Here is a 23,917-nt window from a genome sequence, read left to right on the forward strand (position 1 = left end):
GGAGTAGAGATAACTAAGAAGGAATAGTAAGTGCAGTGGCCATGCACTGGAGACAAACTGCTGGGCTGGAGAGTAGATTGTGTGCCATGGAAGGAAATGAAGAAGCAGGATTGAGATCATAAAGGCCTATAGGCCTTAACATAAAAACTCTGTTTTTATTCTGATGGCAGTGGAAGCATTTGGAGGGTCCTGCAGAGGAAGCGTATGTCATTGAAAGAACTGTTGAGCATGTGGAAAATGACTGGGGAAGAAAGAGATGACACAGGATAGATGGGTTGAAAGCCTGCTTAGTTCTTCCAGTAAATGGTAGCTTGGACTAGTGTGATGTTGGTAAAATGTCTTAACAAAGATTGAATTCAAGATGTGTTTTGAAGGGCTCAGTGTAGAGAAAAAGAAACTGGTTGATACATTGTGCACCCCAATAAACTTATCTGGGGGTCAGAGACAGAACACTTACTATATTAAACATAGGTTTAGGCAGTGGTAGCACATGCCTTTAATCCTAGCATCCCAGAGGCTGTCTGAATCTCTGTGAGTTCAAAGCCACACTGGAAACAGCCAGGCGTGGTGACACACACCTTTAATCCCAGGAAGTGATGGCAGGAAGCAGAAAGGTAAATATAAGGCATGAGGACCAGGAACTAGATAGAGTCCCTGTTAAGCTTTTAGATTTTTAGTAGCAGTTCAGCTGAGATCCATTTGGATGAGGATACAGAGGCTTCCAGTTTAAGGAAACAAGATCAGCTGAGGAATTGGCGAGGTGAGGTTAGCTGTGGCTTGTTCTGTTTCTCTGATCTTTCAACGTTCACCCCAATACCTAGCTCCAGGTTTGTTTTTATTAGTAAGATCTTTTAAGATTCGTGCTACAAGGATCAAAGGATTACATACAAGTTTTGAATTGATCAGCTGTTGAGATGGTACCATATGTTGATACTGCAGATGTGGGAAACACTGGTTGTCTGATTCGAGCCTGCTAAGTGATTCAACTCAATAAGCAGATGTGAGGTATCAGTCCTCAAAGGGTAAAATGGAAGCCAATGAAAGCTGATGTGATTTCTCTGGGGTGTTGTATCTACAGAGTTGTTTGCCTGTAGACTTGAATTCAGGTTTCCCCTCTTTCCTTTTCTTCAGTCCCCATTCCCTTTCCCAGTCCTCCAGACAGGGGCTTGTCTCTTTATGCTGCATAGGCTGGTCTTGAACTCCTAAGCTGTCTCAACCTGTCTGTTAACTAAGGCCATGGGCAGATGTCACCATGCTCATCCTGAGCCCAGATTTTTCTGATGTTTTCTTCATACGTGGTCACTCCCTTGTACTTCTTCACAGTTTCCTGTCAGCATAGTGAAAGAAGTCAGGCCAGAATCATCCTTCTTACAGCAAGCCTCAACTGTACAACATGTAGCTGGGATCTTGTCTTTTCTTTGATATTTAGTGGCTGAGAAAGCACCGTGTGAGCCTTGCCTTCATATCTTTCTAATAGAGATAGCAATAATTAGTAATAAGAATACTTTTACTTTCAAAGAATAGTGCAAATACAAGGGATTATCACAAATTCTTTTTTTTTGGTTTTTTTGAGACAGGGTTTTTCTCTGTGTAGTTTTGGTGCCTGTCCTAGATCTCACTCTGTAGACCAGGCTGGCCTTGAACTCACAGAGATCCACCTGGCTCTGGCTCTGCCTCTGCCTCCCCAGTGCTGGGATCAAAGGCGTGCGGCCCGGCGATTATCACAGATTCTTATGCTTTAAGTATATGTAGTCTTAGAAGCAGGTGAATTTATTGACATTGTTGATGGTTGCAGGTGAGAGCACAGAGCCGGGATAAGCAGATAGAAGAAAGGATGCTGTCCCACAGGCAAGATGACAACAACAGGCATGCGACCAGGCACCAGGTATGGGCCTTGTGAAAGCTCTGGCCAGCCACAGTCTGAGGTCTGTCTTTTGGGTCTCCTTTGCCCCGTAACTGTCTTTGTAGGCAAATCCATGCCTCTTGTTTCCCATGGAACATCAAAATCACTGGTCTTCCAGCTTGAAATCATGCTTGGTTTTCAACTAGTAATTTTTCATAATGCAAACACTTCTTTCTCATAAGTGGAGGAATCAAGCTATTTATAGTAATAATAGTAGTAGTAATAGTATAAAAATATTTTGGTTATTTGAAAGGCTACATTGCATTTCCATTTCTTCATTTTTCATCCTTATTTTAACCCATTGTGGTTGACTCTTAAACACCTTTGACTTTGCTGGCATATTTTCAGCATCACCTGTTTCATTTTCTCAGTATTTGACACTTGTCAGTTGTCCCAGTTTTTACTTCTCTCTTTCTGTGATTTGCAGAAAGCATCCTTGTTCTGTCCTAATCTTCTCTGAGCATTCAGGCTGCGTAGATTGCACTTAATGCCTTGCTTCTTCCTAAATGACTTTGATCTTTCTGAGAACTCTGTATCATTACCAAGAAGAGATTACATATGTATCCTTCAAGGCTTTGAGCAGGTCTTAGCTCTTATAGGAATTCTTCCAAGACCTTCTCTTGCAATTAGTAAATCTTTCTCACATATTCTTCTCATGTACTTTCCCCCAAATGTCAGCCTTTTTAAAGTATTAGTCATAGCTGTCATCTAAGTATCTGTTTCTGCAGTTAGATTGTAGGTGACTAGCAAAGGAGGCACAGTGGTAAGAAAGACGTGTGCTTTTGGAGAGACATCTGGATCTGAATACTCTGATTCTCTCATTACTGTGTTGTCCTGGACAGCCCAGCTGGAAAACTTCATTTCTTTGTTAATATGAAGGCATGAATAATGCCAACCTGTTGGGGTAGTCATCCAGAGTGTATAGTACCTAACCTCAGTAATTGACAGGCAAAAGCAATCTGTAATAAGTCCTTATACTTTTATTATTCTGTCATAGGTTTTATGTTTGCTGGATTTCTTTGAATACCATCATTGATGGAATATTAAGTAATGATACTTAGAAATCAGTATTTATATAGTTAAAATAATCTTTATTTCTATTTTGGTAGATATTTCCATTTTATTTTAGTTTTTTACTGGGAATCTTGCTGTATAGCCCTTACAGGCCTGGAACTGGCTATGTAGACCAGACTGGCCTGGAACTTAACAGCTATCATTCTGCTTCTGCTGGGATTATAAACATGAATCACATGTTCCTCCTTCCTCCTTTGTGACTTCACTCTTCATATTAATTAAAATAAATTTGCATTCCTGAAAGGGCAGTAAGAACAGCGGTTTGGATAATAAAAGAACCTACTGACTTAGAATTGTAAAATTAGCATATTATTAACTGTGTGGCTGTACTGTTTCTGGCAACTGTTTTTTTCATTGGGAAAAAAAATTTTTTTTTCCTTTAAAGCTCAATATGGTGGCCCAGGCCTATAATTCCAGCACTCTAGAGACTGAGAGAGAAGGATTGCCAGCCAGGACGATGTAGAGAAGACCATTTTCTCTTTTAAAAAAAAAAAAAAAAGCCTGACATAATAGATTGGATTTGTAATTCCAACACTTGGGCGATAGAAGCAAGAACAGAAGTTACAGGTTTGAGGCCAGCTTGGGTTACATAAGATCCTAAAGAAAAAAGAAGAAAACCTTAAAATCAAATTCATAATGAGTTTTCTAGTGAGCATCTCTGTTTTGTTTTTCTTTTAGGCACCAACAGAGAGGCAGCTGCGGTATAAGGAAAAGGTGGCTGAACTCAGGAAGAAAAGAAATTCTGGGCTGAGCAAAGAGCAGAAAGAGAAATATATGGTGAGGAGAAAATCCAGTCCTTACTTAACCTGAACCATCACACTTGAGTCTAAGCTTCTGCCTTTCACATTATTTGGTTGTTTCCTATAAGACGACTTCCGGGGCTCTTTCTGTCACCTAGTACCCTCCCTCAAGTTGGAGCTGTTGAGTGGAGACAAAGGGATTTATACAGGGGAAACAGTTTATGTTTTTGAAAATTCCATACTCTAGGCCTGGGATACAGCTCAGTTGGCATAATCTTTTCACGAGTTTTAAGTAATTACATTTAAGGAGGTGCAGCTCTGTAATCCCAGCTGCTATGAAGGCTGAGGCAAGAAGATGATGAGCTCCAGGCCTACCTGGCCACCAAGTGAGTTCTGGGCCAGCCTCAGCAATCTAGCAAGACCCTGTGCCCAAGTGAAAAATGAAGGGCTGGTCATATATGTCAAAGTGGTAGCATGTGCAAAGGACCTCAGTTCAATCTACAGTACTGGGGAAGGAGAGCAAATTTGCCTACTAGAACAAGTACTGATGACATTAGAAATGTCTGTATACAATAAAATATTCACAGACTAGAGATACAGCTGAGCACCAGAGCACTAACTTTGAATATAATATGCATTTTATATAAAGAAAAATTAGGAATAGCATACAGGAGATTAATCTACCTAAAAATAGTCATAATTAGCATTTTATGAAATTTCTGGCTTTCTGTATTGTAACTGTGTAATTTGTCATTTTCATCATTATGCCCCAGCTCCTAGTTGTCTGTCTTTTCACTTAAAGATCTTGAACTAATGTCCTCATGTTAAAGTCTTCAAACCTTTTCTGCATAAAGTATAGCTTTGTAGTCAGGCTGTGATGGTGCACACTTTTTTAATCCCAGCACTTGAGGTACAGAGGCAGGCAGATCTCTGAATTTGGTTCTAGCCTGGTCTACAGAGTGAGTTCCAGGACAGCCAGGGCTACACAGAGAAACCCTGTGTGTGTGTGTATATATCTATATAGCTATATATATATGTATATGTATGTGTGTGTGTGTGTATATATCTTCTGAGTATTTTTTTTCTTCATAGAATTAGAATGCTATTCTGCTTTGTCACTAGACTAAGTAATAAATGTACAATTTGTAAGTTGTAACTGAACTTACTAAGAGACTGTAACTGAACGCATGTAGTTTTATGGACAAGGTGGGCCATCATCAGGTCAGGATGCATGTTTGACCCTGCTTGCTTGCAAGTTAAGCAGTTGTGGAAACCCAGTGATGCCATTCACTGGAAGGCTATGATACATTCCTCTTCACCCAGGACACAATCCTATAGGATGGGAAAGGGCTTAAAAAAGGTCATGAACCTTCAAATTAATACAGGTGGAAAGAGCAGATGATATAAAAGCTATTGAGCTGTTTAACCTTACAGACAACTGCTTTTCACTAGCTTGAGATATGTTATTTGGATCCTTCCTGATTTAAAAATGCTGGGTAGAGGCCGGGCGGTGGTGGCGCATGCCTTTAATCCCAGCACTTGGGAGGCAGAGGCAGGCGGATCTCTATGAGTTCGAGGCCAGCCTGGACTACCAAGTGAGTCCCAGGAAAGGCGCAAAGCTACACAGAGAAACCCTGTCTCGAAACCCCCCCCCCAAAAAAAAAATGCTGAGTAGAAATTTTTCTTGTTACTGAGTGGTGGTGGCACATCCCTTTAATCCCAGCACTTGGGAGCAGAGGCCGGTGGATCTCTGTGAGTTTGATGCCAGCCTGGTCTACAGAGTGAGTTCCAGAACACTCAGAGCTACACCGAGAAACCCTGTTTCAAAACACCAAAAAAGAACTTTTTTTTGTTGCTTATTTTTTGCTTTTTGAAATAGGGTCTGGTGTGGCTCAGGCTGGCCTTGAACTTGCTAATATGTGGCCAAGGCTAGCCTTAAACTGATTCTACACTTCCCGAGTGCTGGGATTACAGGCCTGTGACACTGCCCCTGACTAGTTTGCTTTGGTTTTTTGGTCTGGAGAAGTGGCTCAGTTGATGAGTGTTGAACTAGTGTGTAGGACATGCCGAGTTTGCTTCCTCAGCGCTGTGGGTTGGGGCCTGCTTGTAATTCCAGCACTTGAGAAGTGAAGGCAAGGGGCTACATGAGCTCCTTTCTCAAAAAGTAAGGAAACGGGGAAGGTGCATTGAAACTAGAAGAAAACTAGAAGAAATCAGTAATACTTAGAGCCTAAACTTGAAGTCACAAGACCAAATTTCAAAAAGAGCTACAACAGATTGAATCAGGTTAGCCGAAGGAAATGTTCATAAAGTGAGTGCTTTCTTCAGATGCTAGTGTGTGTGTGTGTGTGTGTGTGTGTGTGTGTGTGTGTGTGTGTGTGTGAGAGAGAGAGAGAGAGAGAGAGAGAGAGAGAGAGAGAGAGAGAGAGAGAGAGAGAGAGAGAAAGAGAAAGAGAGAAATGTGGAATGTTCTTCCTGGGATGAGTCTTCCACTCCTAGTAACTCCCATTGTTTCTTTTCTGGGGGGGGGTGGAGCCTAGAGCAGAGAGAGAAGGGCTAGAACCTGGATTAAAAGAGAACCCTCCCTTTTCCTCCACTGTCCTTCCAAGAAAGGATACTTGTAGTGACCAGCTTGATCAGGTTTGAAAGTTATTTAAAACAGAATTCCTTTTATGATCTTTTTGGTTTTTCTTGAGACAGGGTTTCTCTGTGTAGTTTTGGTGCCTGTCCTGGATCTCATTCTGTAGATCAGGAGCTCACAGAAATCCACCTGGCTCTGCCTCCTGAGTGCTGGGATTAAAGGGATGTGCCACCATGGCCCGGCTCCTTTTATATTCTTATCTTTAATTTTTCTTGATGTTTAGCAAGACATTGTTAGAGATTCCAACTGTGCACTTGGGCTGGGGTTGTAATGTGGGAGCCTTGCACGTTTGCAGTCATGAAGTCATGTCAGGAGCAGTTTCCCAAGGACCACGTCCAGCGGCTCTCCTTGCTGCAGGCTCCCTTCCAGGCAGTGTCTTCAAGCACTAAGGCGGCTCAGAGAATCTGCTTACTTGTCAGGGAGTGTCACCAGCCCGATTCCAGGATCTGTGGTGCCTCCTGGGGGCTGCTGTCGTTTACATTGTTTAGATCCATATAGGAGTAGCCTCTGACACTGACCTGTTACCAGTTTGCCTGAGCTCAGTTCCCCACACCCAGTGTGTAAGTACTTTGTAAATAGCTTCTAGTTCAGCTTGGTATTCATGGGACTGAAATAAAACAAGGTCTACAGACAGTATCACCCCTGGTTGTTTTTCCTAGGAACACAGACAGACCTATGGGAACACTCGGGAGCCTCTCTTGGAAAACCTGACGAGTGAATATGACTTAGATCTTTTCCGAAGAGCACAAGCTCGGGCTTCTGAGGATTTGGTGAGTATCAAAAACCCCACACTGAGGGGAAGACCCTTATGAAAAGCCCTTAGAACTACCAAGAAAAGTGATTAGCAACCAGTCTGATGGGAGTTGGGTGCTTTACTGCTGAGATCTCTTTCCTTCCCCAGCTGTCTTTAGAGACAGTCTTCCCATTTCCGTAAAACACATCACCCTCTTCTCATCCCTTCCCCTTGAAGTTTTTCTCTATCTCCCTCAACTGGAAGATCCAGTTTGGCTTGAGGTAGTGAGGCTGGTTAAAACTCTGGGTGTCCTTTTGTCTTGGATAAAATTTACAGTTCTGAGAACCTCAGGACTTGGGGGCTGCAGCACCATCCTTTTATAGGGTTTCTTTTCATTTTAATAAATACATTTACCCTTAAAGCATGAAAATAACAGTGAAGAATTATTGATTTGACGAGGGGACGGGACGGGACGCTCTCATCTTGTTGTTCAAGCAAAATTGAAACTTCTGGGTTCATGCCATCCTCCCACTGATCATAGATGCACTCCATATCTTTGCAGAAATGCCCCTTTTTGTCTACTTTTGATATGGTCTTGTTACGTACCTGTGGCTGGCCTAGAACTCACTAATGGCTGGTCACTGTCTCTACTACTAAGATTGCAGTCATGTTCAACCATGCCCATCACCAGACAGACTACCCATGATAAAACAAATTAAATGTGCTCAAGGAAATTTAGTTTGTAGTGTTGATTTCCTCCACTCCTTCCTTTTATTATATCAGTTGTAGGAGGCAGAGTTTGGTGACTGCTCTGGGCTGGAATATTTATTGGTCGCCACCTCCTGCTTTTCTTTTCCATCATGAAAATAAAGCCTAAGGCCAGCCTTTCCTGGTTCTCCCGATGGTTACTACAAGTAATTGCCTAGTGTGCACTTGTAATGCTAGCACTTGTGAGGTGGAGGAAGGAAGACCAGGAGGGCAGCTGCTGACAAACAGGCCTAACCTGAGTTCAAGCCTGAATTGATCCTCAAGATCCTCTTGTAAGGAGAAGACTGACTCCCTACAAGATGACCTCTGACCTCTACTTGCATTTGCATACATACAATATAAAAATTAACTAAAAAAAATTAAAAACAAACAGAACCAGGAATGGGCTAAGATTGTAGCTCTTTTGGTAGGGTGCTTGCTGGGATCCAAGAAACCCTGGGTTCCATCTCCAGCACCACATAACTTGATGTGATGGTACACATCTGTAATTGCAGCATCTGGAAATGAAGGCAGAAGAATCAGGAGTTCAAGGTCATCTTCATTATGGAGTACATTTCTTTTTTTTTTTTTTAAAGATTCCTGGGCAGTATAGCTGACAAGTTTTCTGTGTGAGCCGAGCCACCTGATTTTCCATGTTCAGTAACCCTCATTAGTGGCCATCTCATGGCTAGAGGCCAAATCTAGCTGATTTTTATAGATTGGCTGCTGGCCTGGCAGAGGCTTTTAAGAACAAGGATAATAGGGCCTAGAGATGGCTCAGCAGTTAAGAACACTTGCTGTTTTTGCAGAGAACCACGTTCAGTTCCCAGTCCCCTCCTGGTGGCTGACAGTCACCTATAACTCCCAATTTCAGGCATCTGATGCCTTTTCTTGCCCTGTGTAGGCACTAGGCATACATATCTTGTACATATATGTATGCCTACAAAACATATAGATTTGTTTGCATATAGATTAAAAATCTAATTTTAAGGCTGGGCAGTGGTGGCACATGCCTTTAATCCCAGCACTCGGGAGGCAGAGGCAGGCGGATCGCTGAGTTCAAGGCCAGCCTGGTCTACAAAGTGAGTTCCAGAACAGCAAGGACTAAATAGAGAAACCCTTTCTTGAAAAACAACAACAACAACAACAACAACAACAAACCCACACTAATTTTAAAATCAAAGATAAGGAATCCTTATTTGTTTTGGTTAAATCCTTATTTGTTTTGGTTTCTTCTTGGCAATAGGAGAAGTTAAGGCTTCAAGGCCAAATAACAGAGGGAAGCAACATGATTAAAACAATTGCTTTTGGCCGCTATGAGCTGGATACTTGGTACCATTCTCCCTATCCTGAAGAATATGCACGGCTGGGGCGTCTCTACATGTGTGAATTCTGTTTAAAATACATGAAGAGCCAAACAATACTCCGCCGACACATGGTATGTTCTCTTGAGTTCCACTCTTGTGAGCATGGTCCTGAGGGGACTGTTACGTGATTTTCCAGTTGTGTCCTAGAGATGACATAAGTGTCTAAGAGATGACATCTCCCAAGTGTCCATAGCAATGGAGTGGAGACTGAAGGAATTGAAAGTTACATTTCAGGGTGACTATCCACCAGGACCAGTGCTGTATGGGCACCTTCACTTCATCCTATTTACAAACATCTTTTTTCTTTTTTCTTTCTTTTTTGTATCTTCCTCAGAATATTAATTTCCCCTCCCTACAGTTTGTGTTTGTCCCAAACTCCAAGAAAATACATTTATTTCATTAGATATGACAGGACAGTGTGGCTTATATTTTTAGGTGGTGGGTGTCCATGAAATGTGTGTTGAATGAATGCATATATCCACTTGTAATGGATGATGAAAGTAACAGAATTGATTGATAGTTTGTATTTCTGAACATTTTTCATATTAAAATTAGAAAGATGTGCACACCTTGGTCTAGTGAATTATGAGTATAAAAGTCAGATTTCAGGAAATGCAAGCTTGCTTGTGTTCTCATTGCCACAGGTGTAACCACTGAAATGACTTCTTTGGCTGGGCTAATTTTTTTTTTTTTTTTTTTTTTTTTTTGGTTTTTTGAGACAGGGTTTCTCTGTGTAGCTTTGCGCCTTTCCTGGGATTCACTTGGTAGCCCAGGCTGGCCTCGAACTCACAGAGATCCGCCTGGCTCTGCCTCCCAAGTGCTGGGGCTAAAGGCGTGCGCCACCACTGCCCGGCTGGACTAATGTTTTAAACAAATAGCTGTTTCGTGGGTTTGGTTATCATGAAAGAACCATCTGTAATGAGTTCTGGTGCCCTCTTCCAGCCTGCAGGGACACATGCAGGCAGAACATTGTATGCATAATAAATAAATAAATCTTAAAAAAAAAAAAAAAGATTTATTTATTGTGTATTATGTATACAGTGTTCTGCCTGCATGCCAGATCTCGTTATAGATGGTTGTGAACCACCATGTGTATGCTGGGAATTGAACTCAGGACCTCTGGAAGAGCAGCCAGTGCTCTTAATCGCTGAGCCATCTCTCCAGCCCGGAACTTTATTCTTGAGTTGTCAAAAAAATGTAGTAAATTGTTTAATAAGAAAATTTCTATATGTGTGAGATTGTGTGTGTGTGTGGATGCATGCAGATGTGTGCACATGTGCATACACACCATGGCATACATGTGAAAAATGAGAGAACAACTTGTGGGAGTCAGTTCTCTCTTGCTATGTAAATCCCAGAATTGAATTTGAGTCATCAGGCTTGGCAGCAAACACCTTTACCTGCTTGGAACTTTTCACTGGCAGGGTAAGAGAACTTGGCTTGCTGCCTAAGATGCTGCGTACTATCTTCACCATGAATCGAACATTTTGAGACTAAGAAAATGGGTTTACTTTGGAACCAAGTGCCTTCCAGCTTCCTACTGCTTAGCCAGGCCTCCTGCCTTTTAAAATAAGCCATAGAAGGGCTTTCTCTTTCTAACATATGGCAGGAGGTGGGCAGATAACGAGTGGCTCATGCTCTTCATCATTGTGGATCTGTTTTCCAGTCTCAAAACAGATGCTGAGGCAGGATGGTAATGGGAAATGACTGGGAAAGGTGAGCATAACATACTTAGCAACACTAAGCTGCCAGAATAAGCTGCTTAAGAATTTCCTGTTGGCATGAGACATTTTATTGTAAGCAAGGATATTCTTACTTATCTGGCTTTTACGTTATAGGTGATTTAATATCTTGGGCTGAGATAATGCCAAAAATAATCCAGACAATGTGAGCCAAACAGCCATAGAAATGCCATAGATATAGTGCAACAGCTTAAGAAGGCTTTAACTTTTCTGAACACAATTGATTTCACTGTCCTCAAGTGTGTTCAACTGTCCATTAACTCAGTTAACCAGTTTTAACCTTTTCCCTCTTAAGGAACAGGGTTGTAGAAAAATCTGATTGCTTCATGTGGACTCCATTCTCTTGTAGGCCAAGTGTGTATGGAAACACCCCCCTGGTGATGAGATATACCGCAAAGGCTCCATCTCTGTGTTTGAAGTAGATGGCAAGAAAAACAAGGTAAAAAGTGGTGACTTGGGTCAAGCATGGATGGGTTCCCAAGTTTGTTTTGTCTTCACAAAACATTTGTGTGGATGGACTCGGGATTCGTTCTGTTTCAGGATAGTGCTGGTTTGGCCGTTCTTTGCTTTGGGTGTTTTCTAAACTCTTCTAGTCTCTGATCCCCCACATAAACTCTTTCTCTGCTTCCAGATCTACTGCCAAAACCTGTGCCTTTTGGCGAAGCTTTTTCTGGACCATAAGACATTATACTATGATGTAGAACCTTTCCTGTTCTACGTTATGACAGAAGCGGACAATACTGGCTGTCACCTGATTGGATATTTTTCTAAGGTCAGCAGGATCTGGTGATTTAGAAGCTTAACAACCACAGCAGCATTATGGGTATTGGCATTAGAGGGCTCAGACCTCTGATGGGGAAGTAGACAATGGTGATAGGCTTCCCGTAAGCCAAAGAAGAAGAAGGCGGCCAGCACACGTATGACAGATAGCTTCATGAGCATATTCTGTCTAGGTTCTTCTTCTGTTATCCAATGGGCCTGGAATTACTTTGCAGCCTAAACTGGCATGAAACCCAGGATATCCTCCTGCCTCAATCTCCAAAGGGCAGGGATTACAGACATGAATCTGATTCTTGACTGATACTGTTATTAGAAGGTTCTAGTTTAATCAGTTTCTGTACTTGTGGATTGGAGCTACCACTGGCCTGTACCTACCTGTGAATTTAAAACACGTCTTGTAGTTGAGCCAACTCTGCTGGCTTTGCCTTCCTCCTTGTTTTAAGGTTAAAACCAGGAACATATTCTAGTTGCTTGTTCTCCAGCTGGGTCATTGTAGCATGACTAGTCCCTCTAATGGTAATACCTCTTCATCTTTAAAAGGTACAGGACCATCACAGTGGTCTCCAGCACTACTTCAGAAGTACTTTTGTCCATCTGTTCTCTGTTGTGTGGTCCCAATCTAGATGTTTTAGTACCCGAGATTGCTGGGATCTACAAGACAGATAGAGAAAAGTATAACAGAATAGTCCAGGAATGGACTCAGAAGTATGCGATTTAATTAAAGAAATGGCTGGCTAACCTCTAAGAATAAAGCTAGGGAACTCTGAAGGAGGAAGGCCTTTTGATCTGACTGCTTTCTGTGAGCCCACACCTCATCTTCTTGTGCACATGTTTACCTGACACAGCCATGCTGTGTGTTGTACACACTTGAAACGAGAAACTGGAAATACCGAACTTCTGTACCAACACTGCCTCCCAGCAGGGAAGTGTGTGTGAGAGAAGCCAGTTCTCCAGGCGTAACCTAGGTGTGAGACTAAAAGCTTTTCTTGTTGACCTAAAGTTGGATGATGGGGAGATGAGAGGGGTGCTGGATCCAGTTGTATGCTTGGGTGTGAGGGAGAAGCTCCAGTGACCGCAGGGGATCGTTACGAGGAATCCATCTAATCTCAAACAGCCATACAAAGCAGGGTGAAGAAGAGCAAGAAGCTGTTTCTGTATTCATTTCACCCTAAAGGACCTACAGCTAAGGTGAGGGCTATGACCAGACAGATTAAACTCTGCCCGCATGCTGTATTTTAACGTCTGAGTTTAACTGATGACCATTTCGATGGACTGGAGCTGTTAGTACATAGAATGTAGGGCTTTCTTCCAGCAGTCTCGTCTCCCTGCTCTTCTTTCAGCCTTCCTCTCTTTAGCTCCTTTCCATAACCTTTGGTTTGTATGTGGTTTCTCAGTTCATACGTAGCTAATAGCTTCTATTTGTCTTATGTTTTTAACTGCTGTAGGCCTATTTCAATGTAAGGGTGAAAATTCATTTGATGGAAATACTTGTGTAAAGACCCAGTTGCTCCTTTGGAACTTGTACATTTGAGAATGATTAATCTGTGTAATAAACTGATAACTACCATTATTATATATTTAAAAAAATATGTAAGACCAGATCCAACTTAAGGTCTTCATTTTGCTGAGGCAGTCTCCCTGTGTAGTCCTGACTGGCCTAGAACTCACAGAGATCCACCTGCTTTGCCGCCTCGGTGCTGGGATTAAAGGCCATCACAGCTGTGGTTGTGGGCTTTAATGCAATTTAACAGTTTTAAAGTAATGTAACAACTTAATTAAAGTAAAAAACAATACAGCATACAAGTCACCCCTTAAACTGTACAGGGCAGTGGCTCCTAATGTGATGACAAGTTGTGTGACTGGTGCAGTCCTCACTTTCCTGTGTCTCAAGAAGAAACACCGCAGTCTGTTCCCTCCTACAAATCGGCTTATTCTGGATATTGATAAATGGAATCAGCTATTGTGTGATTTGGTTATATTTTGATCTTCAGGGGAATTCTGTTTGGTTTCCTGTCTTCCCAATGGGCAAGCTGTCTCTGAACAGTGCTTCTTAAAGAGGGCTCTAGTAGGTTGTCCCAGCAATCTCAGTGTTGGCATGCTCTTGGAGTTGTCTCCCTAAATTGACACTGGAGGTCTGAACTGGAGACATCCTTAGGTTAATAGCCTTGACCATCATGATGTGGTAACAGCTGTGGGTGTCATAGTCACTTCCTAGGTCTAACAATAATTTAATTTTGCAAGGCCTTATAGCCTTATTTATTTATTTATTTATTTATTTATTTATTTATTTATTTTTATCTAGGATGGGGGTGATTGTGGTGGTGAAATTTTTGTTTTCAGTGCCTCATGATCTGCTTGTCTGTTCTTGATTTTAGGAGAAGAATTCATTTCTCAACTACAATGTATCCTGTATCCTTACCATGCCTCAGTATATGAGACAGGGCTATGGCAAAATGCTCATTGATTTTAGTAAGTGATGTTGCTCAGCATCAGCTCCTCAAGGCTGGGACCCTGGGATGTTGTTGGCCACTTTTGATATGTGCTCTTGGTAGTTTGGAACATGTAGTGAAAGTACCCTGACAGCTAGTTACTGAATGAACAAAGGGAGGAGGACGGGGACGACGATGACACGAACGTTTACCAATGAATACAGAACCAGGAGTTGCTACTGAATCCGTAGGAGATGCAGAGAATAATAAAGTGAGCTCTGCAGGATTATCCCATTTGAGACAGAGACAGCACAGATGCGTGCCTAAGGCTTAAAGCTGTCCTTTGATGCCTGGGATTTCACTTATGTAAGCACTTACGGAGGTAATCCATGTACCTGATGCGTGCTGTGGGTATTATACTCACTCTTCATTAATCATGGGCATTGGGTTTGAATTTGTCTACCCACTAATGTGTACCTCCCAGATTAATGGGGGGAAGGGTCTCATTACATTTGTTTGTTGGTTTGGTGGGTATATGTGGAGATCAGAAGACAACTTGCAGGAGTCTTCCTCCTCCATGTGGGTTCTGGGTTTGAACTAAGATCATCAGCTTGATGACAAAGTGCCTTAATGAAACTGTTATTTAAAATGGTTGTGAGCATTGTGCTGAAGTGATGGTCTTTAGCACGGGAAGACTGATAACTGCAGGGACTAGATAAGCTCTCTGCAGACGTGAATTATGAGATACGAGGGCAGTACCTCTGAATCAACAGAATGTGTTGTAAGATGTTTGTAAACAGAAGAGAACATTATACATAGAAAGTTTGATGGCTCTGATCAGAGGCTCTCAAGAAGCAAACTTCACTCTCCTGTGAGCAGTGGTCCAGGATTCCCGAGTCAGCATTCCCAGTGCCTGTGGAGCATAACCACTGTGGCCGACAAGAGTCAGCTGTGTGCTGCCAGCATCTGTGTCGTTGAGTTGTAGTCAGGAAGAATGGAGGTGGGGCTGGAGAGCTGGCGCAGGGAGTGAGAGCACTGGCTGCCCTTGCAGAGGACCCAGGTTCAGTTTCCAGCACCCAGACAGCAGCTCACAACCAGCTGTCACTCCAGGGGATCAAATGCTCTCTTCTGGCCTCCACACATTGTGCACATACATAAATTCATACATGTAGGCAGACACCCATACACATAAAATACAAATAAATGTTTTTAAGTCTTTTTTTTTTGTCATGGGTATGTGTGATGTGCATGTGTTATGTTCACCTGTGATAACTAGAAGTTGATGGTGTCTTCCTCTATTTTTTATTTCCTTATTGACACCATCTCTCACTAAACTGAGAACTCACTTTGACTAGTCTAAGCTAGTCTGCATGTCCCAGAGATCCCACCTATGCCTCCAGAAAGCTGAGGTGACTGGTAGCCACCATGCCTGGCCTACTTTTATGAGGGTTCTGAGGATCCAAACTCTGGTTTTTATGCTTGCATGGAAAGTACTTTATCTGTTGAGCCAGTTATCTAACCCCTAAAAACAATTTTTTTAATTAATATTTATTTATTTATTTTGGTTTTTTTGGAGGCAGGATTTCTATGTATAACAGTTCTGGCTGTTCTGGAACTCACTCTGTAGACCAGGCTAGCCTCAAACTCACAAGATCCACCTGGCTCTGCCCTCCAGGTTCTGGGATTAAAGGTGTGCACCACTACCGCCCGGCCATATTTATTTTTATTTTATGTACATTGGTGTTTTGCCTGCATACGTGTCTGTGTGAGAGCTTCAGGTGCCCTGGAAGTGGAGTTACAGACAGTTGTGAGCTGCCATGTGGGTGCTGGGAATTGAATCCGAGTTGTCTGGAAGAGCGGTCAGTGCTCTGAACCACAAAGCCATCTCTCCAGCCCCAAGTAAAAAAAAATTTAAACTAGACATGGTGGATCGAACATATAATGCTAACATTCCTGTCTCCAGAGGATTGCCACACTTTCTGGCCAGCTTGGTTTAACTTTAAGAAAAGAAAAAGAGTAGCCGGGCGTTGGTGGCGCACGCCTTTAATCCCAGCACTCGGGAGGCAGAGCCAGGCGGATCTCTGTGAGTTCGAGGCCAGCCTGGGCTACCAAGTGAGCTCCAGGAAAGGCGCAAAGCTACACAGAGAAACCCTGTCTCGAAAAACCAAAAAAAAAAAAAAAAAAAAAAGAAAAGAAAAAGAAATGGTTGTTTTGTTTTGTTTCGTTTTTGTGTCCGTCCGTCCGTCCCGTCCCCCCCCAGACAGGGTTTCGCTGTATAGTTTTGGTGCCTGTCCTGGATCTCACGCTGTAGACCTGATTCTGAGTTCGATTCCCAGGTACCTACATAGTACAAGGAGAGAACTGGTTCTGCAAGTTGTTCTTTGATTTCCCCACCAGTATGCACACAAAATAAGTAAACATAATTTTTTAAGGCCCTCTCTCCAAATAAAAAATAAATAAATAACCAAGTCTGTGTTTTTTCTTGGCAGGTTATTTACTTTCCAAAGTGGAAGAGAAGGTTGGCTCTCCAGAGCGCCCCCTGTCGGACTTGGGCCTCATAAGCTACCGAAGCTACTGGAAGGAAGTGCTGCTCCGGTACCTGCACAACTTCCAGGGCAAGGAGATTTCCATCAAAGGTAGGGTGCACTTGATGACAATGGCCCCTATTCTGTTTAATCTGACTGTGACTAGAGAGCATTGCAGAGACCTCACCGCAGGGCTCAGGATCCCAGAACTTTGGGTCCTGGGAATGGCTATCAAGTGGTTCTCCCATCTCGAGTTGTTAACACTCAGTTCTTGTAAAAACCAAGAGGAAGACCTGGAGAGATGGCTCAGTGGTTAAGAGCACTGGCTGCTCTTCTGAAGGACATGGGTTCAATTCACAGCACCCATATTGTAGCCCACAACCGTATGTAACTCCAGTTCTTTGCACACATGTGCACAGACATACATCCAGGTAAAACACCCATATACATAAAATACATAACATACACATGTGAATATATATCATTTCTTTTAACAATCAAGAAGAAAGACTTTAAGGATTTTGAAACATTGGAATTTTAGGAAAGACATCTGGCCCTTATACAGGAAGAATTTAGGGTTCCAGTTTGACCTTGATTTCTGAGGGGCTCAGAGTAGCTTTTTTTGTTTTGTTTTTTTTCAACACAGGGTTTCTCTGTGTAGCCTTGACTGTCCTGGAACTCAATCTATAGCCCAGGCTGGCCTCAAACTCACAGAGATCCACCTGCCTCGGCCTACCAAGTGCTGGGATTAAAGGCATGCGCCACCACCACCCGGCCAGAGTAACTTCTTACCATTAAATCTGTTTTTGTTAGTTACTTGGGCTGGTCAAACATTCTAATCAGGTAGCCTAAGTACCACAGATTTGGGCTCTGGAAAACTATGAAAGGGAACCTTTGGAGACATGGGTGTGGGAGTCTGTGCTTCAGCTGGGATCTCAGTAGTTCCTCTGTTACAGAAATCAGCCAGGAAACAGCTGTGAATCCCGTGGACATTGTCAGCACTCTGCAAGCCCTTCAGATGCTCAAGTATTGGAAAGGCAAGCACCTAGTTTTAAAGAGACAGGTGAGAGTTCCCTCAGCTGCCTGTGGTGTCCTTAGAGCTTAGCAGAGTTCATTGAGTGGCACTACCTACAGTTTACTTCCCTTAGAGGGTATGACTGGAAGCTCCTTCTAGCCTGTGGAACCAGGACCAGCTGGCAGCGAGCTCCACGTGGCCTTTGTTGCTAAACTTCCTTCCTTCTTGTCCTTATCGGAGCTTTTGGTAAGCTCTGTCAGATCTGTGTGACACAAGCTAAGCAGCTTTGTGTGGCATAACACTTCTGCCCGTCCATGCGAGTTCTCAGAAGTTCTAGGATCCTCAGAAGTGGGTTGAGACGATTTTGTCAAATGCCACCTCAGCTCATGCCCATTTTCCATTTTTAGTTACTTACATGTAATAAGCATACATGAACTAATAGTTTTCACTTCTCACTGAAGGCAGAACAGGAAGAAATAGATTAGGAAGGAAAGCAGTTTGCAAATCCAAAGATGATATAATGTTTTTCCTTTAATATATTATTGGAACCTGGGTGAATCTATTGCTAGTCATTTTGGAATCTGTTTTCAAGTGTGTTAGTTCCATGTATGTAATAATTGCTCCCTTATTCTTCACAGGACCTGATAGATGAGTGGATAGCCAAAGAGGCCAAAAGGTCCAACTCCAATAAAACCATGGATCCAAGCTGCTTAAAATGGACCCCTCCCAAGGGCACTTAAAGTGACCTGTCATTCTGAGCCAGCGAGCCCCAGCAGTAGGAATCCGTACCCTAGGGATCTGTCTGTCATTTCTGTTGCTCTTGTGATTGGCAAGTACAGTATCCTTTGGGAAGGCCACCCCTCAGGACTGTCCTGGCTCCGACCTTCGTGTACTCTGCAGACACTAGTTCTGAGGAACTGTTGTTTCGGCCTCAGTGAGGTTGCCTGGACGGATCTGTATCAGGCTCCAGTGCAGATCCTCATAGCACTGACCCAAGGAGTTGTGTTATGGTACTGTACCTGTCCAGTCACTGGTTGTTCCCGCCTCATGCTCTTTATCCCCATGAGGTCTGTTGTGTCCTGAACTTTGTGCTAGTGCTTTTTCCTGCCTGGTCACCAGACCTCCAAACATGGTTGCCACCGAAGGGCCCTTTCCAGTTATTCCTTAAACATAGTCTTCGTGAAGGGGCGGGGAAGAGGCAGCACTTGTGAGTATATGTGTGTCTACTGGGAGGGGTCCATTCACCTTGATTTCATCTCACAATCACTTATTTTTCTCCATTGTTTGTCCAATGACTTGCCTTTGGTCAGGATCAGGCTGGCCCGAGCTAGGTTCTCCTGAAGCATTCCCAGGGAACCACAGCCCCTGGTCCAATGAGATGAGGGGAGAGGAAGAGGTGGTGACTTCATGTTCTCCTTTGTATTCACTTGTGGGCACTGGGGCAGTATCTTGCTGGAAAGAAATGGATATTCTTTTGTCCACAGCAGAAAGTGCCCCTCTCTTCATTTCCTGCCCCTTTTATGTTGGCAATTGCCAAGTATTTTAACAGTTTCATGCCACATGTTAATTGATTTATCACACTGCAGATATTCCCACCTGCCTTTGCCAGTCTGGTCTAGGGCAGCTGTACTTCCACATACGTTGCACTGATTTTGTCCAGAGCTTCCTGGGAGAAGTGGAAGGTGGTTGAAAATGACGTGTGTTTCTCAGCCCGTGACTCAGCAAGACAGAGTGGCCACACCACTCCAGTTTGCTTCCCTTCTCCAGTGCCTCCCCCAGCAGGCTGAAGTGCTTCTGTCCCTCCAAGAACTTCATTTCCCTTTTGGGACTTCACCATCCTCCTCTTCTCTGGTTCTATTTTTAGTGGTGTTAAGTGAAGGAAGAAGTGTTCCCTCTAATTTCTCCCTGTCCCGTTATATAACCTGCTATCTTGGGGCAGCTTTTGATGTCTGACATGTCACCCTTCCCAACTTGGTCTCCTCCAGCACTGCTGTCTTCACGTGGCACCCTCACCACAACCCTAACTCTGGTCATTTGTGCCTTTCTCTTGTCATCTCTACACTACTAATCCTCACTGTGGGTTGGAGGGAGCTGAGCTGAAGCATGGTCAGTGGCAGCCCTCCAGGTTCAGTGTCACTGTTAAAATTTATCCAAATGCCGCTTCACTGGGGCTTTTCTTAAGGGGTAAAGGCCTTTTACAGATGCTGAACCCTTCCCCACGTGTGGTAGAATGTGCTCTTCTATATCTACTCAATAAAGCATGTTCTCTGCTCATGTCTGATTAATCTGAGTGTGATTGATCTGTGGTTAATGCTCAGTGAAGTGTTAGGAGTGGGGTTTGTAGCTGTGGATTGTTTTCCCCTGTGAAACAGATTGTTGACAGAGTCAGTGTTTACTCTGAACTCATAATTGGTAGAACAAATTGAATCTGCCTCCCTTGGCTCCGGGAACTAGTTATGTACAACAGTGGCTAGCTGGTATAACATTCTTGGACTCTTCTGCCTCTGGTTTGGAATTGGAACCAGTGGAAAGTTAAGGTAGGGAGGGGTGCCATGGATGCTCGTAGGAGGCAGAAACAATTGTGTGCCTTTTTCTCCAAGTATGTCCACCAGTAGTGAGCTCTGCCATCTCTAATCATTACCCAACTCAGATTGTGCTTCTGGAAATAATTGTAGTTTGCTGTTTGCTCGGGCAGGAATAGGAGGTTGGGCACCGCCGTCTGTATGGTGGAAGGGGAGTGTTTACTGGGGTGGTTTTGCTCACTGGCAGGCCCTCCCCCTGCAGTTGGGAAATGCAGTGGAGAAAACCAGCTTCTCCTTCTACTCATCGTAGAACAGGGTTTGTTCAGGTCTCTGTGTTGTAAACATTTGCAGCAGACAGAGGGGAATTTTGTTCTTTTGAGGTTTGAAGATTGAAGGTAGTTAACATGGTCCATGGGAATTGAATGCTGAGGGAGAAAGATACACGGTCCTGGTCCTGTCTCTAGATGGGTCATCACCACTGAAGTCTGGCACTAACCAGTATGCAAGTGTTCACCTCCCTTGACAACCCACTTGACTTTCCTACCTGTAGAAGAAATCTGGAGCCATAGTCTGCAGTTAGTTGTTCCTGGGTCTGATTCCTGATAGCCACTCAGCAGGGGCCTGTGAGGGGTGCCAGTCTGTGTGCTCAGCACTGCTTCCTAGACCCTTGTATTAGCTCCATGGAGTTTGCCCACACTGGCTACACAGAAGGAAACCTGGAGCCTGCTGCGACACAGGAGCCATGGGCCATTGTACTGTCCCCGTGAGAAGCTGTACTACCTCTGCCGTTGTCTTCTTCAGCCAGCCTCAGTTCCCTAGTGTTTAATCCTCCTTCCTCTGCTAGGTACATACATATACTCATTAGAAACAGCCATGTGTCTAGAGGCTGCTTTGGAAAGAATCCTCACTCATCAGAGAACTTTCAGATGCTGAATGAGAGAGAGCCTTGCTTCTCTTGCCTCCGAAAGCTGTGCTGTGGTGAGGTCTGGTCACCTGATGCCTCTGTTTTCCCATTTCTTATAGGAATAATAAGTCCTGCTGGGGCATTTTTAGCAGTGTAGTATACACTTTGTAGAGCACGGTCGTGCTTCCTACTTGGACTTGGCTGTCATTAGTCCCTGTAGTTCTAGACAGGTAGTGTGGCTGGGATTAGGTACTGCTGGATGGAGTTATCTATTAGGCTGGTTGGTCTGGATCAGTGGTTCTCAACCTTCCTAATGCTGTGACCCTTTAATATAATTCCTCATGTTGTGACCCCAACCATAAAACTATTTTCGTTGCTACTTCATAAGTGTAATTTTGCTATTGTTGTGAATTGTAATGTCAGTATCTGATGCAGGATATCTAATATGCAACCCCTGTGAAAGGGTCGTTTGACCCCCAAAAGGGTCGTGATCCACAGGTTGCAAACTGCTGGTGTAGATGTAGTTGAGGCTCTGGAGCATCTGAAACCTATAGACAGAAATAGAACACAGTTGGCTTGCAGCACACATCAATTCTGGAACATGAAACCAATGGAAATGAGCATTTTGGTTGCCTTCCAAGGGCAGTCCTAGACCTTCCCACTCTCCAGAGGGAGAGGGGTACCAAGTCAGATGATTAGAGTGGCTGGCTGTTCTTCCAGCATGGTCAAGCAGCAGGGCTCTGAGCCACGGTCATCTTTTCTGTTTGTTTCTGGCCTCTGGGAAGCTGATAAACGAATTCGTTTGTGTGTACACCTATGCAAATATGCACACATTTGTTTACAGTTCAGGAAATTGCCTTTGAAGTCCCTTCCCACACATGGGCTTAATGAAGTCTTTTTGAGAAGCCTCTGTGGTAAAGCAGGAAACGTGTTCTGGCCGCTTTACTCTTACTCGGGACTCTGAACTAGTTTGGGTTGTCCTTGAACACAACCGATTCTGGTCAGCGGTGAAGTGTAGAGGGAGGTCTGGCTCTGGCTGATGGGCCTCACGCTGTGTGTCTTGAGAACAGAAGATGAGAACACCTTTGCTAAAGAATAGGATGTGATGTGTGCTAGGAACTGGATCTCAACTGGTTTTACTTTCAGGTCTTTTTGGCCACAAGCTTGCAAATGGCTGCCTCTCCCAGACTGATGGTGGCAGTGTAAATTGCTCACTTCCTTTGTGGTACTTAGCAATGCCAGTGAATGTCACTGAGCCAGAAACAAGGCTGGCTGGGGGCACGAATCATCAGTTTGTCCCTCCCCTCCTGTGCCTTCAGTGCCTGCCTTCAGGTATATGTTTGGACGCTCGGCTTTGTTTACTTGAGCCTTGGAGTAGAGAAAAAAATAACCTGGGCTGTTGACCACTTTGGCTCCCCGGTGCCTCCCAAGCGTTCCATGTGAGAGGTAAACATCTGTTCTCTACAAGTCATGTTCCAGTAGGGGTTGTTTCTGAAAACGGTTTACCCTGGACTTACTCTGCTGGAGACTTGTTCTCTTTTTTTTTTTTTGGTTTTTCGAGACAGGGTTTCTCTGTGTAACTTTGCGCCTTTCCTGGGACTCACTTGGTAGCCCATGCTGGCCTCAAACTCACAGAGATCCTCTGCCTCCCGAGTGCTGGGATTAAAGGCATGCGCCACCACGGCCTGATGAGACTTGTTCTCTTACCTCACAGTGTAGAGTGTGTTAGGTACCGCTGCATCCCTGTGTGTGTGGAGAGAGGCCCCTTGTGAGTGGTTCACTTTCTGACAGAGTGTGTCAGAATTGGGATTTGGGGTGGTGCTTTGGTGCTTTAGACCAGAAGCAGAAGCTGATCTGCAGCGTAGAGAGACCAGACAGAACTGAGATACTCCTGCTGGCAGCACCAACCCCCACACTCGGGCTTCCGGAAGATGTCACCCCCAACCTACTCAGGAATTCGCAGGCTGGCCTTGAACTCCTGATCCTCCTGCCTCCACCTTCAATGCTGGGATTTCAGGTGTGTGTTACCACACTCACTTGAGAACTATAATGTCTACTCGGGGTAGCTACTGTTTCAGTTACCTGTGCTGTGTCGCTCTCTGGGGACAGACCCCTTGGGAGCAAGGGATGTGAGTCCTTCCAGTTACTCTCCAAAGCCTTCGCCAGCACTGCCATTGAGCTGGAGTTAGATTGACTTTGAGAAACCCCTCCTTACTGAGAGACGAGCTCAGTGCTTAGATCATCAACATTATCTTTAACCTTGGCAGAGTGGGAATGGAGAACTCTGAGAGGCAGCTGAACGGATAGTTCCTGACTAGAAACCTTTACAAAGACTGGCTCGGCCACACACTAGAAATCACCCTGATGGAGACAGTGTGGTATGCAGACAGAGATCGGGAGCTTGGGGTAACATGCCAGGTTTGAAAGAGGACAGGTACCCAGAGGTGGGCTCTCAAAATAGGTTACATCTCGGCTCTCGCCCAGAAGCTGTCAAGTCTTCCAAGGCTTTCACATTCCCTGTGGTGTCTGAGCCTACTAGCCTACTCAGGGAATTTTATTTTTCTTAAACCTCCCAAACTTGAAGCATCAGAATAAAAGTCCTCTCCCTTGTTGAGTCTCAAGTGGAGTGACTGTAGGGACCATTCTGGGGTCACCTGGGTGGGTGTGCCGCTATGGTTGGAGTGTGCACCTGGGAGGTGAGCAGATGAAGGTATCAACTGGGAAATTCTGCCGGAAGGACAGACTCCAAGGAAGAAGTCCACACTGTCATACTCATCTCCCATATTCATCTCCAT

General features: G+C 44.0%; 1 protein-coding gene across 2 annotated transcripts in view; it reads left to right on the top strand.

Moving 5' to 3' along the window:
- Kat7 (lysine acetyltransferase 7) overlaps window positions 1-19,981 on the top strand; it is a 37,537-nt gene extending 17,556 nt beyond the window's left edge. The window contains exons 6-15 of one of the 2 annotated variants that reach the window (XM_028868990.2): window positions 1,796-1,885; window positions 3,656-3,754; window positions 7,018-7,128; window positions 9,085-9,276; window positions 11,297-11,386; window positions 11,579-11,719; window positions 14,103-14,196; window positions 16,646-16,792; window positions 17,638-17,744; window positions 18,335-19,981. In XM_028868990.2, the coding sequence (XP_028724823.1) occupies window positions 1,796-1,885; window positions 3,656-3,754; window positions 7,018-7,128; window positions 9,085-9,276; window positions 11,297-11,386; window positions 11,579-11,719; window positions 14,103-14,196; window positions 16,646-16,792; window positions 17,638-17,744; window positions 18,335-18,436 (1,173 nt within the window). In that variant the 3' untranslated portion in view covers window positions 18,437-19,981. The remainder of the gene's footprint in view (window positions 1-1,795; window positions 1,886-3,655; window positions 3,755-7,017; window positions 7,129-9,084; window positions 9,277-11,296; window positions 11,387-11,578; window positions 11,720-14,102; window positions 14,197-16,645; window positions 16,793-17,637; window positions 17,745-18,334) is intronic. The other variant, XM_028868991.2, reaches the window with a different exon arrangement.
- The last annotated feature ends 3,936 nt before the right edge of the window (window positions 19,982-23,917 follow it).

Source organism: Peromyscus leucopus, chromosome 8b, assembly GCF_004664715.2.
Source record: "Peromyscus leucopus breed LL Stock chromosome 8b, UCI_PerLeu_2.1, whole genome shotgun sequence".
Taxonomy (NCBI): Eukaryota; Metazoa; Chordata; class Mammalia; order Rodentia; family Cricetidae; genus Peromyscus; species Peromyscus leucopus.